The 13732-nt window shown below is 47.6% G+C and overlaps 1 protein-coding gene across 1 annotated transcript; it reads right to left on the bottom strand.

The window, feature by feature from the left end:
* Positions 1–396: 396 nt before the first annotated feature.
* On the bottom strand, positions 397–5732 carry LOC139387506 (spalt-like transcription factor 2). Its single transcript, XM_071133768.1, has 2 exons — positions 1971–5732; positions 397–1611 (listed from the first exon to the last, which is right to left on the bottom strand). The coding sequence occupies exons 1-2, from the start codon at positions 5412–5414 to the stop codon at positions 1264–1266; spliced, it is 3792 nt and encodes a 1263-aa protein (XP_070989869.1). The 5' UTR covers positions 5415–5732; the 3' UTR covers positions 397–1263.
* Positions 5733–13732: the final 8000 nt, after the last annotated feature.

Genomic DNA, 13732 nt, shown 5'->3' with positions numbered 1-13732 from the left:
ACACACACGCACATAGGCACATACGTACACATATGTAGCGCGCTCACACACACAAACACACACCCACTTGCACAAAAAAATAGCCAAATGCACACTTACGATATGCACAAAACAGCTGTGTGCATCTGGCATGTTTGTGCATGTGCCATTGTTTTGGTGTCACTAACAGCAGTGTGTGACAAATAAACAAATATCAAAACAGCTCTACAGGAGAATGTAGAACAGGCACGATAGAGATCCAAAACAAATAAAACAGCTCTACAGGAGAATGTAGAACAGGCACGATAGAGATCCAAAACAAATAAAACAGCCACAGTCAACAACAACAACAAAAAAGAAGAGCTTTTTTGTCTTTTTTTATCCCTATTATTTCACAGGAATACACTGAAAGTACAACTCACAACAATATCAGACATGGACCTCTGATTTTTTGTTTTTTTGTTATAAAGATACAACATGAACCAAAGACAACGAGTTACAGAGAACGGACATCACTGTGAGACCAAACGACAATCAGCTTATTCAAAAGATCCAAAGGAAAATGGGTCACACAGGAAACTGTCTGTCCATTTCTTTCTCCACCTGGCACACCACAACACCCACTCCTCTGTGCTTCTCTGTAAATCAGCTGGAAGAAGAGTCTGGAGTATTCACAAGTTCAAAAGTAAACCCAGATGACATGAAAGATGAGGTTTTATACGGTAGTAGGATGAGAGACTGCATCTCCATAGACTGCCAGGGTTGAAGCTACCATGTCAAGTTTAGTTTAGTGACCCTTACCATTCTGTTTCACCTCCTTTTCCCTTTTATGTTTGAATGAAGGAATTGTTTATGTGAGAACAATATCACATCCTCTCTACCTTACCTTTTCCAATACATGTCTATATCTGAGTTGATATCTATCACATAAACAGTGAGTCAGACTGTTCAGGAAAATTAGCCCTAAATCTAGAGTAGAGCTCTTTGCCTAACAGAGCTCTCATTTTAGAGCCCAGCTCCAACTCTTATTGTCTTAACAGTGACTTCTGACCTCCTCAATCTTCCAATCCTGTAGTTATGTCATGTTTTTTGCATCCTTCAACTTTCTCCTCTTTTAAAAGAAAAGGCCAGGGTGGCCAACTTACAGTTATCACAAATTAACTAAGCAACTTACTCACAGACAACAAACCCGACAGACTACTCAACTGAATTTGGAAGCAATACAATACAAAAGTCCCTACGGTTTGACTCAAAGGTACAGCGAATGTCCATTGATAGCACCAATTACATTGACTCTAGAGTAGACCCTTCGTCAGACCCATCTTCTGAACCCCTTCCAGTGGTTGGTTCTTTCGACAGCTGGGATCTAACGGGAGATTTAGCCAATCGGGGCACCTCCCCATCCTCTCCTTGGCTACCACTGGCCGGGCCTTGTGCCGGGTCGTCTGCCGAGTCGTTGCTGGTGTTGAGGAAGGCTTGGTACTGGTTCCAGAAGCCCACATTGCTTCTGGTGGCCGGGGGGTTGGAGGACGTTGTCGGTGTGTTAGCAGGAAGTCGCTCAGAGGCCGAGCGACCGCTCCGTACAGGGGGACGTGGTGCCTTGACAACCCCTCCATGATGCTTCATGTGTCCCTGTGGATGAATATGAAAATAACAGATTGTTTAAGTGCCACTCCGACCAACCTCTGAGTCCCCCTGGCTGGAAATAACATTTATATCACAAACATTTAGCTTGACTGATTACCCTCAGTCTGGAAGGAGATTTGTCATCAGTGAATGTTTCAGGTAAATGTAACCTGATGCCTAACAAACAGATTAAAGTAGTTTTAGTAGTAATGTTGGGTTCATTGGTTGCAATGTTTTGGACATCTAATTAACAATTCCACAGATTAATAAATCACTTCAAAGCAGCTATCATGAAGTCTATAAACATAAGAGATGGCTAAGTTCTCTACCAACCCACACACCAATCAATACTTTCATCCTCTCACCTTCAGTCCACTGCGGCTGGCATACTCTTTCCCACACTCGGCACAGCTGTAGGTCTTCTTCTCAGGGCGAGACAGGGGAGGGGGGAGAGTGGTAGCCAAACTGATGGGAAAAGTGCTTTCCAGTTGGTCACTGGCACCACTCATCCCATCCTCCTTCCCATGGGAGCCGAGGTACGCCCCCTGACTCATCCTGGTGTAGGGTACATCTTTCTGAGGAACTTCCCTAGCCTCAGCATCGCTTGTGTCTGTGTTCTCTGATGGTGGTGCCATTCTCGGGTCCGTATCAGATACAAGAGCTTGGTCATGCTTTGGTGCTGCAGGTGGGGGGGTTTCAACCCTGTATTCCTCTGTGGGCTTGGGGGTTTGGAGTTTAGGGGGGTGCTCTAAGTCTGGTTTGGGTGCTGGGAGGGGTTTGGGGTGCTCTGGGCTAAGTACAGGGGTAAAGGAGGGGGCTGGGCTTGGGTGTGCTACCGGGGCACAGAGGGTTGGTGTGCTCAGTAGATCCTCCAGGTTTGATCTAGGGCCGGGGAGGAAGACATTGAGAGGAAGGGCATGCTGACCCAAAAGGCAGTCTGACATCATTAGACTGGACAAGGGGGTGGTTTTGGTAACACTGGAGGAAGTGGGAGCAGGGCCAAAGGTACTAATGGTTGAATCAAGGTGTTCAGCATGGTTGTCATCGTTGACTGGGGAGCCTGTATCTCCTAGAGGAGGGGGTGGGGAAGGCACACTGACAAACAGGACTGGGGGGTCTGCGCTGCCGGGCGGAGGGGTGTGTGAGGTGGCGTTTAGGAAGGAGTCAGGGGTGAGGTCAGAGGGAGGGATCAGGTCAGGGCTGGAGGAGTGAGATCTGTTAGGCTCCCAGACACACTTTGGTGATGTCACACTGACCGATACTGGGGCAGAGCCTCCCACTAGGGTTTGAAAGTGTGTGGATGCTGCTGAGCTCTTTGACTGGCTGCCTGAGGCTGCAGTGGAGCTCTCAGTGGAGACCTTGGGGGTGTCATTGGACTGTGGCTGGGACTGTGGCTGGGACTGTGACAGTGCCAGGGAATGGGTCTGGAGCTCAGAGATAGTGTCAGACTCTGCTGAGGCCTCTGACAGAGACTCTGCACCGCCCTCCGGTGGCAGCTGCCCTCCCAGGTGCATGCGAATGTGGTGCTGCAGCACCAGGGCATTTGTGAACTTGCGCTGGCACAGCGGGCAAGAGTTCTGGGCACGAGAGTTCGGCGGGCGGGCACGGTGTGTTGCCAGGTGGGACCGCAGGCTGCCCTTGGTGGAGAAGGAGCGTCCACACAGTTTACAGGGGAAGGGGCGCTCGCCCAGGTGGGTGGCCTGGTGCAGACGCAGTGCCCTGGGGCAGCTCAGCACACGCAGACACACCCCACACTGGTTGGAGGCCAGGGAGCCAGTGCTCATGATGCCAAGGCCTGGGAGCATGGCTCCTGCCAAGGCGCTGCCCCCATTTGCACTCATGCCCAGAGCGGCCACCATCTCCCTGGTGAAGTTGGAGACAGAGGTGGGGGCATGGGTGGAGGACGGTGGGGTTGCCATCACATAAGTGCTGGAGGTGCTGGCGCCCATGAGGCCGCTACTGAACAACCCAGTAGAGGCCATGCTGCTGTGGGAGGTCTCCCCTGAGGAGGAGGCCCAGGGAGAGGAGGTGGGAGGCTCCTTCTCCAGCTTCTCCACCAGCCGCTGCAGCTTGGAGGTGTCTGAGGTGGGGGTAGAGGCGGAGGGGGAGGAGGTGGAGGCGTGGGCTTTGGGGTAGTGGGAGAAGGGGAAGGAGAGCTGAGAGTGGGTGGAGGAGAGGTGGGAGGAGCCTTGGGCAGGGGGTGGAGGGCGGAGCAGGCCCAGGGCAGGGTGTTGGTGGGGGGAGCCAGAGGGGAAGAGGAGTTTAGGGAGGTGGGCCAACTGGGAGTAAGCAGAGTGCGACATCATGGGAGGGTGAGGGGGCGTGTTCTCATCAAAGCGTTGCTGCTTTGCCCCCTTGAAGAACCCAGCGATGGCAGAGGTGGACGAGGATGGGACAGAGAGGAGGGAGGAGGACGCAGAGGAGGAAGAGGAGGATGTGAGTGAGGAAGCAGCTGAGGATATGGATGCAGCAGCGGCTGCAGCAGCAGCTTGGTTGAGCCGCAGGAGGGAGTGGGCAGTGGAGATGAGGGCCAGGTCCACACTGGGGGGAAGGGGGAGAGAGGTGGGGGGAGCACTGGTGGATGCCCCAAGAGAGAAGCCCCCTCCGGCACCTCCCACCTCCATACCGTCTCCATACGGGTCATCCTCAGCCCGCCGTTTACGACGTCTCTGAGCCTGTGCTGCACTGATACTCAGTCCAATGCTGCTCATGGGCTGACCCTGGGGCTCAGACCCCCCCGCTGGTCCCATGCCCGGCCCAAACAGGGAAGGGGGGAGAAGGGAGAGCGAGAGCTCTGGGTTCTGCTCGCGGTGGCGGAGGAAATGCACCTTGAGGTTGCCGCGGGTGGTGAAGCGGCTGAGGCAGACAGGGCACTGGTAGGGTCTCTCGCCCGTGTGGGAGCGCAGGTGGATTTGCAGGGATGAGTCACTGCTGAACAGCTTCCCACAGAACCGACAGGCATGCTGGAGACGCCCCAGGGAGGAGGACGAGGACCCTGATGAGGAGACAGACAGGTGGGGCTCCTGAAAGGAGGGGGGTGCCATAGAGGCAGTGGTGGGCAGGGGTGGGGTGAGGAAGGACAGGCCACCGTGGCCGCTGGCTGAGGTGGTGTTGGGGGATTTCTCATGGAGGTAACGGGTAGGCAAGGCCAGGGAGAGGGCCAGGGGGTAGTTGGACGAGGCCATGGTAGAGATGGCTGAGGAGGCAGAGGAGGAAGAAGACGAGGAGGAAGGGCGGACACTGGTCCCAGGGTAAAGATAAGACCCTGTAGCCCCTCCTGCACCCTCCATCTGGGTCTTGTGTGGCCGCAGGACATGGGACAGGGGGTGGCTGGGCTTGGAGGGCTTGGAGGCAGGCTGGGGAGGGAGCAGGGAGGAGAAGCAGGCCAGGAGAGGAGCTACAGAGCTGGGAGGCTGGATGGGTGTAGGCTGGGGAGGACTGGAGGCCCTCTCACTGCCCTCCAGAGAGAGCTGGGGAAAAGGAGGCAGGAGGATCTGGGGCGCCTCCAGGCCACAGGAGGCCCCGCCCAGCCGCAGCACCTGCCTGCAGATCTCCTCCGTCATCTGCATCTGGTGGATCTGCCTCTGCTGCAGCACTCGCAGCTCATCCAGGATCACCGCAATGCTCAGGTGGGCACGGGGCGGGGCTGCAGAGGTAGCACCCGGGCTGGGGGAGGGTGTCACAGGGCTGGGAGGGCCCTCGGGCACAGGGCTGGGGCTACCAGGGTGGGGCGGGGGGCAGAGGGAGGCTGAGGAAGAGGATGAGGAAGTGGTAGTGGTGGCTGATACGCCCAGTTTGGGAGAGGCCATGATAGAGCGGGGAGGGTGGGTCTGACTGGAGGGCGATGTGGAGGTGTTGGGGAGGTGCAGGCCTGTCTGGGAGAAGAGGGAGGGGTGGGGGAAGTCAGGGGAGAGGGAGGACTGGGGGTCTGTGAAGGAGATGGGGCAGGAGGTGGGCTGGCAGGGGCAGCAGGAGAGGGGGGAGCCCTCACTGGGTAGAGAGCGGGTGTGAAGCCCCCAAAAGTAGGGATGTGGAGCCAGGGGTGGCTGGTAACTCTGAGGAGAGGAGGAAGATGATGAAGAAGAGGAATCTGTGGTCAGAGGAAAGGAGGATAACTTCACTGCCAACTGGTCATCTGAGAAAAGAAGAGAAAGCAGACAAGAGAGAGAAAGTTGACTTAGTTATTGTCTTACTGAGCATGACAGAGCTTTGCATCTACTTTACACACTGTTACCACGTTCACTTATATAAAACTCGGGGAAGTCTGCAGTGAGCACTACTCAGAATGCCCTTTTTGTGAGTGTTTTCCACAGGTCGACCTTATCACACTCTGATGATGGTCAGTGGATAGCACAGAAATGCAACTCTGGCAAATCATAGAGGTAACAACAACCAGATAGAAGAGAATGGCCCTCTTAAAATTTTGATTTTGCAAGTAGTGGCAGATAGGTAGAAGCACAACAGCTAAGGACTGAAGCCCTCAGATAACAACTATACATTATGAGACCATTCTGTCCAACTCCTGATCCAGATTTAATTTCACGTTGTTCTCTTCTCCATCACCTCATCCTCCAAACTCCCCCTCATTCATAATTCTCCAAACTCCCCCTCCCCTTCTCTTTCCTCTTCACTTCATTCTTTATCCTCTCCGTCTTCGTCTGCACCCCCCCCCCCCCCCCAACTTACACCATGAGCAGCCTACCTTGTTTCCACGGCAACACAGTACTGAGGACAATGGACCCTAAAACTGCTTACAACCCTGACCCCTGAAAAAGACATGGAAACCATACATAGACATGCACATGCACTCTATCACACACTACTCTCTCTCCTCTCTCTGTCTTTCTTTCTCTTTGTTCGTTTTGTCTTTCATCTCTTGGTGCACCCTTCCCCCATTACCCTGTAGGGTATCAGGGGTCAGGCTGTAATTGGCTGGCATACTTGACCTTACATTCTTTCTCTTAGATTCTGGGCAAGAGGTGGAGGCAAAATAAAACACACAGGCTACCAGACAAGAAAACAAACATACAATGAACAACCACACACACACACACACACATACATACTTGAAATTCATTATTTGAATCCACAAACACACACACACACCTTCATGTACAAACACAATATTACTACACCCTATCACTACAATGTTACTACACTATTAGACCCCACTAGCCCAGTGTGACTGGTCACAGCCCCACAAGCACATATAGACACACACACACACTTGGAGATTCACAATAGTTCTTGTGTATGTTCATACCTCACTACTCAACCACAAAGCCCAGATGGACAATGGGGTTGCATGCTATTGCAGTTACACCTTGTACAGCACATATCATGGTCATCAGTTCCTCTACCATCTCCCTCTCATTGCTAAATCTCCCAAAACGTGGAATTATAGAGTTGATGAGGGTTAAATAAATAAATAAAATCTTAAATACACTGTATTGCCTCTAAGTTCTCATGTCTTTTCTATTCTTTATCTGCCCACTAACTGGGTGGTCTGTGTCTCTGAGCCTGGCAATAGGAGGGCTGGTGAGGGGATTGATCAAAATAAGATCAGAAAACAGAAAACAACAACAGAAAACAACGACTCCTAAGACACCATAAATTAAATAGTATTACATTATTGCTTACATTAATAAAAGGAACATCAAAGCACCGCCATAACTTTAGATTTTGAACTGTCAGTGATGGAAGTCAACATTTTCAATCAAACTATCACAAAAACTGTCCAGATGACACGTAGAATATACTGCCTCTTTACGTTTATTTTATATGCATGTGCCACTACACAATCACTGTTACGTAGAGAAAATAAAGGCATTAACTACCCACCATACTAATAGCTACTGTATTCTATTGTTAACTTGCATATCAATAGTAGTCCATTTCTCACCATGCTCTAATATCTGAGAGGCTGAAGGGAGCGGGCTCATGAGCTGCTGAGGCCGTTTCTGTTTCCGACGAGACATGCTTCAGCTGCACATGGGCCAACAGAATGCTTTCATTTTTTCTCCCTGCACACTGAAAAAGTAGTTAACTAAATTGTCCGAATTAGAAGCGATGCGAGGGTGAATTTTCCGCCACAAATGTTCAACTCCGTTGGTGGCATCTTGGTGTAAAAGAGAACAACGTGTGAAGACTACAGTCATATGTGTCAATTTCCCTCAACAAGTCTTCTTTTCTAAAACTCACCGTTAGATCCTACCCCCCTCCTCCTCCTCCTCCTCCCACAAAACACACACGCACACAGTCCTCTTGTTCAACCACTACATTTGCATTCAAATGGCGAATGAACACTTCTTTTGAGCCATGACTCCCTCCTCACTACACTTGCCTCCTTCTAGTAACCCACCTCACCCACAAAAGCCATCACGTTCTGTCCTTCAGATAAACACAATCGTGAGTATCCCAAGTGCTGTCTTTGATTTCAATATATACAACAGTTTTGATTTCAGTATATTCTAAAGTTTTGATTTCAGTATATACAAAAGTTTTGATTTCAGTATAATTTCAGTATATACTAAAGTTTTGATTTCAGTATATACTAAAGTTTTGCGTCCCCATGTGCTACAATGTATAGTCCCTATACATTTGATGAAGAACAGACCAATTAATTTACACCTCTCCCTTGATTAGATGTTTCTCTTTATATTGTATACAACGTGTGTGTGTGTGTGTGCGCGCGCGCGAGTGTTTGGGTACAAGTAGGCCTACCCATAAAATAGCATCCTCCCTTCATTATGTCCTATTCAAGTAGGTGTATCCAGTCAATTGCTTGGAAAGGATGATTGGCGGACGGTGATTGGTGGAACCCCAACTTGGAATTCGAATGACCCCCCTACCAGCTTTCGGATGCACGAGCTCCATTAACAGGCCCCTGAATGAACAGGAATTCACAACAATGGGGCTAGGACACAGCTGAATGAGCATCACCCTCTGCGAGCCTCTCGAATACACAGGACCACTGACGCGACGCACAATGCTTCCTTTTCAAACTCGAGCTCTACTGCTTACCACGTGGAAAGGTAATGAAAAGGAGGGATAGCCAGATTGAGGGAAAAATATATATATTTTTTTACTGAACCTACCCGTACAATACATTTGGTCCCCTGTGAGTCAAATGTTCTCTAGCCACAACAAGCGGTAAATTACTGTACGTAATTTCAACTATACGATTATAGGCCTTGAGTCTTTACTGCTGGATGGAGGAACGTTACCACGCACGCATTTTATATCAAGCTATTTTTTTTAATTAGGCAAGTTCTTATTGACGGCCTAGGAACAGGAACTGCCTTGTTCAGGGGCAGAACGACAGCTTTTTACCTTGTCAGCTCGGGGATTCAATCTTGTAACCTTTCGGTTACTAGTCCAACGCTCTAACCACTGGGATACCTGCCTCCCCAATTGCATACACACAATATATAGGCTATACTGCAGGCCTGTTACACAATCGATTTGCAATGACGTTTACACAAAACAAACTGGAAACAAGACAATACGGTAAAGAAATGCCGGGCCTTAGGCATGGTTACCTACCATATAGGCTAAGCCCCAGTGGCCACATATGGGTACAAACTCAGTTCCCTGTGTTATACTTAAATTTATCACATAGGCCAACATGAAACACTTCCATAAATGTAAAGTGTACAGTAGGTCTAGGCTAGCCTATATTGTATCAAATGTGTGTTCATGATTGTGCGTAATTCTGCAAATGTTTGTACATGAAAAATGCGAATTCTTTGCTCTGATGATTTTGACCGTGTCCTCCTGGTCTGCACACAGGCCCGCACATCTTGGGCTGACATCGCCCCCAAATACACACAAACACAGGCTTCTGTGTTGCACCCTCTGCTGTTACCCCAAATCAGTTTTACTTAATAATTGAAAATCGATTGATAACATCAATCTTGTACATATCAAGAAATTCAATTATAATTTATCATTGTGGATTGTAGGCCTATACAAACATCTAAATATTAAAATAAGAAAGCCTGGTATTCACCAAGCCTATTTAAGTGTATCTATAAAATACACTCTTAGAAAAAAGGGTTCTTCGTCTGACCATAGGAGAACCTTTTTGGTTCCAGGTAGAACCCTCTGTAGAAATGATTCTACTTGGAACCCGAAAGGGTTCTACCTGAAACCAAAAGAGTTATACCGGGAACCAACATGTTTTATTTAAAGGGTTATCCTATGTAGACAGTCGAAGAACACATTTAGGTTCTAGTTAGCACCTTTTTTTTCTTAGTGTAGGTTTCCGAATCACAGTTGGCACCATATGCTTTGAGTCAATAACGATACAAAAAAATATATTTAGGGGCCTATTTGTCATAATAACCCACATTTGTAATCCTTGCCTCCCATAATTTGTGTATTGAAAAGGGAATTTATGGTTTGGATCAACGTGTCTATGCTGCAGGATAGTGATGTATGTCCTGATTTGACTGTTTGATATGGCCTACACATTCATTAGCCTTACATTTTAGAATTCCCTTTTCAGAGGCTTACGATATATTTAGACAGCGTTTTATAGCTAGAAAAATATTTATAAGGTTTATACAAAGAAACATTTCAATCTGTTGTCCGTGTTTCGCAAACTATTTCATTCTATTAAAACATCGCCTATTGTGCCAACAAAGCATTTGTGTTTTTCGTTCCATCGCACCGTGACATTTAAAGCAACGATCTAACATTTTCATACAAGTCCGAACAGCGCGATAACTTCTGCTGTCCCGCTACTGTACCGGCGACCTGTTGCCTGCCTGCGCGCGCACTGATCATAACAAGTTATGATTTCATAAATTATTATGACTGCCCTAAAATATCGCTACAAATTGCTCATATCCCTAGTTTTCGTCGTCGACATGAATAAGATAAAGGAAATTACTCACCGTGTATGAATAGATTATATTTGATAGTGGTTTACAAAATGATAAAATATGTTGGGCAATAGGCTACGTCGCCCAGTCGGGACATCAACATAGCCTTTTCCGGCATACAGCCACAAAGATGCGCAGTCGTCCCTTTGACAGCCGGGCGGAACACCGCATTGTTAAATTATTTATTTATATCGTCGCCGTGAATTGAGACTATTTGATATCGTAAATGTAGTCCATCAATTCATTGTTTTGACTGACCCAGAGAAACAGCCGGGGGAGGAGATAAGCTACTATGCGGTAACGAAAGGGAATTGGATTAGTGTTTCTGTCACCCTCCTCCCCTTCCCCATTCAACCCTCTTTGTAGACTATTTGGCGAGGGCGGCCTGCTTCTCGGCCTGCGTCTGTGGTCTCTGCGGCACTGACGGCTGTCTGTTTGGCGGTCTGTCCCTCCTATCCGGACACTCTCCCTTTATAATTAATGACATTCGTCGCCACCGTGACTTGGCCTAGGACACAGTCTGACCCTGACTAGACGAGCCTACCCACTGAGCATTTTTACCGCCTCGCATATTGCTCTGAAAACCACAAATGTATCGAATTAAATAATCTTCCCGTATTAGCCCATTGTGCAAATCCAGTGTAACACCCATGCACAATTTGGATAAGGCCCAGCCTACCCCTAGAAGTTACAATGGAGGAATGTTATTTTTCCACCTGGCTATCTTTTGTGGTCACATTATAATGGTCCTATGTGTCTCCTTAGAATAGAACCTTCTATTTTATTCTAAATGCATACATAGTAGGCTACATAGAGGAAATTCATTAGAGACAATGAAAATAATGCAGTAAGCCTACAGCAAAATATGCAGCACATTTAAATGGCAAATGAAGATGTTAACAATAGTCAGTGCCACTGCCTAACTTTTAGTAGTCAAAATATCATCCCACATCTCAGACAATTACAGGTCTATGAAAATATAATGCCCTTATTCAGGCTTTGGTCAGACATGTAGGTCTACTGAACACCCCACCAATGCAACTGTTATTATCAGGCTGTGTAGGCCAATATATTACTATTAAACCCAGTAGATAGTCTCGCATTGTGTTTTAGATGGTAGTCACACTTGCATGTTCAAGGTGGGTGTATTTGGTCTACACCAGCCAAGCCGCAGGCAGTAATTTATGAAATCTAAAACCTTCATGAAGAGGAATGTGTCCACTAGGTGGCTCACTAAAAATGAAAAACAAGATTGTGTTTCAGCCATTGAATGCATTGGGCACCTCAAGTGGGCTTCAGTGAAGGCAATACCTGCAGCAATGACTAGAAGGATGGCATGGGGTCGAGGGGGACACAAAGACAAGCCATTCACGGTAAGGCCTACCATGTTCAGGTGTTCCTCCACAGCTACCCTGCTCTTATCGTCCAGTATTGAGTACAAATCAATGAACAGGAGGAAGGCATCGGGGCCTGGGGGACTCAGAGACACACTGTGCACTATCTCTGTCATCACCAGTTCCAGGACCTCCACGGAGAGAAGGTCTTCCACCATCCTAGAGTTTCCACTACGGTGAGTTGCCACTTTCCCCCGACAACCCCCTGTCTCCTTACATTGTCCACGGTCTCGCTGTTGATTTCAGACTCAACTCGGGCAGGTATGGTGTTGCCTGCCAGACACTTATCAGCCCTTTTCTTACCCAGGAGAATGATCCGCATCTCTGGGAGGTGACTTGGGTCAGCATCTCTGTCTGTCCCAGGGAAACACAGTACTGCGGCTCCTCGGCTGTGGAGCGCACTTGAGGTCACTGTCAGGGCTGCAGAGTCTCTGGCCTCGTTTAAGGCACAGCTAAAGACTGGGCTGTTCAGAAAAGCTTTCCAAGGACCTTCTATGCTAATTCTGTTTGACAACACCTGTATATAGCTTTGATTGTTGTCTGCTTACAATGTTTTGTTTTTATTGGCACCCCTAAAGATTCTTATAAATAAAAGCAAACAAAATTACATTTGCATTAACATTAATACATTTGCATTACTTTTTTAAGTTAATCTCATTTTAAGGAAGTATACGGTATTGTGGCCTAGGGTTAGGTGTGAAACCTGTTATCGATATGGTCATACTCTACGTACCATACCACCAAAAATTGACTATGTCATGTATTTTAATTCTGAAGTTGCATAATGTTCTTTCTACATGTACAGTCTTACCATGATTTTCTGTGTACTTCGTTTGGTGAACATCATAGAGACATTATAATACAAGTAAAGGACTTTGTAGATCTGTAGGGCTGGCATATACAGTGGGGCAAAAAAGTATTTAGTCAGCCACAAATTGTGCAAGTTTTCCGACTTAAAAATATGAGAGAGGCCTGTATTTCCATCATAGGTACACTTCAACTATGACAGACAAAATGAGGGGGGAAAAATCCAGAAAATCACATTGTAGGATTTTTTATGAATTTATTTGCAAATTATGGTGGAAAATAAGTATTTGGTCACCTACAAACAAGCAAGATTTCTGGCTCTCAGACCTGTAACTTCTTCTTTAAGAGGCTCCTCTGTCCTCCACTCGTTACCTGTATTAATGGCACCTGTTTGAACTTGTTATCAGTATAAAAGACACCTGTCCACAACCTCAAACAGTCACACTCCAAACTTCACTATGGCCAAGACCAAAGAGCTGTCAAAGGACACCAGAAACAACATTGTAGACCTGCACCAGGCTGGGAAGACTGAATCTGCAATAGGTAAGCAGCTTGGTTTGAAGAAATCAACTGTGGGAGCAATTATTAGGAAATGGAAGACATACAAGACAACTGATAATCTCCCTCGTGGAAGATCTCACCCCGTGGGGTCAAAATGATCACAAGAACAGTGAGCAAAAATCCCAGAACCACACTGGGGGACCTAGTGAATGACCTGCAGAGAGCTGGGACCAAAGTAACAAAGCCTACCATCAGTAACACACTACGCCGCCTGGGACTCAAATCCTGCAGTGCCAGACGTGTCCCCTTGCGTACATGTCCAGGCCCGTCTGAAGTTTGCTAGAGAGCATTTGGATGATCCAGAAGAAGATTGGGAGAATGTCATATGGTCAGATGAAACCAAAATATAACTTTTTGGTAAAAACTCAACTCGTCGTGTTTGGGAGGACAAAGAATGCTGAGTTGCATCCAAAGAACACCATACCTACTGTGAAGCATGGGGGTGGAAACATCATGTTTTGGGGCTGTTTTTCTGCA

This window comes from Oncorhynchus clarkii, chromosome 28, assembly GCF_045791955.1.
Source record: "Oncorhynchus clarkii lewisi isolate Uvic-CL-2024 chromosome 28, UVic_Ocla_1.0, whole genome shotgun sequence".
Taxonomy (NCBI): Eukaryota; Metazoa; Chordata; class Actinopteri; order Salmoniformes; family Salmonidae; genus Oncorhynchus; species Oncorhynchus clarkii.
The sequence above is the reverse complement of the archived record's forward strand: the minus strand, read 5'-3'. Positions and strand labels throughout refer to the sequence as shown.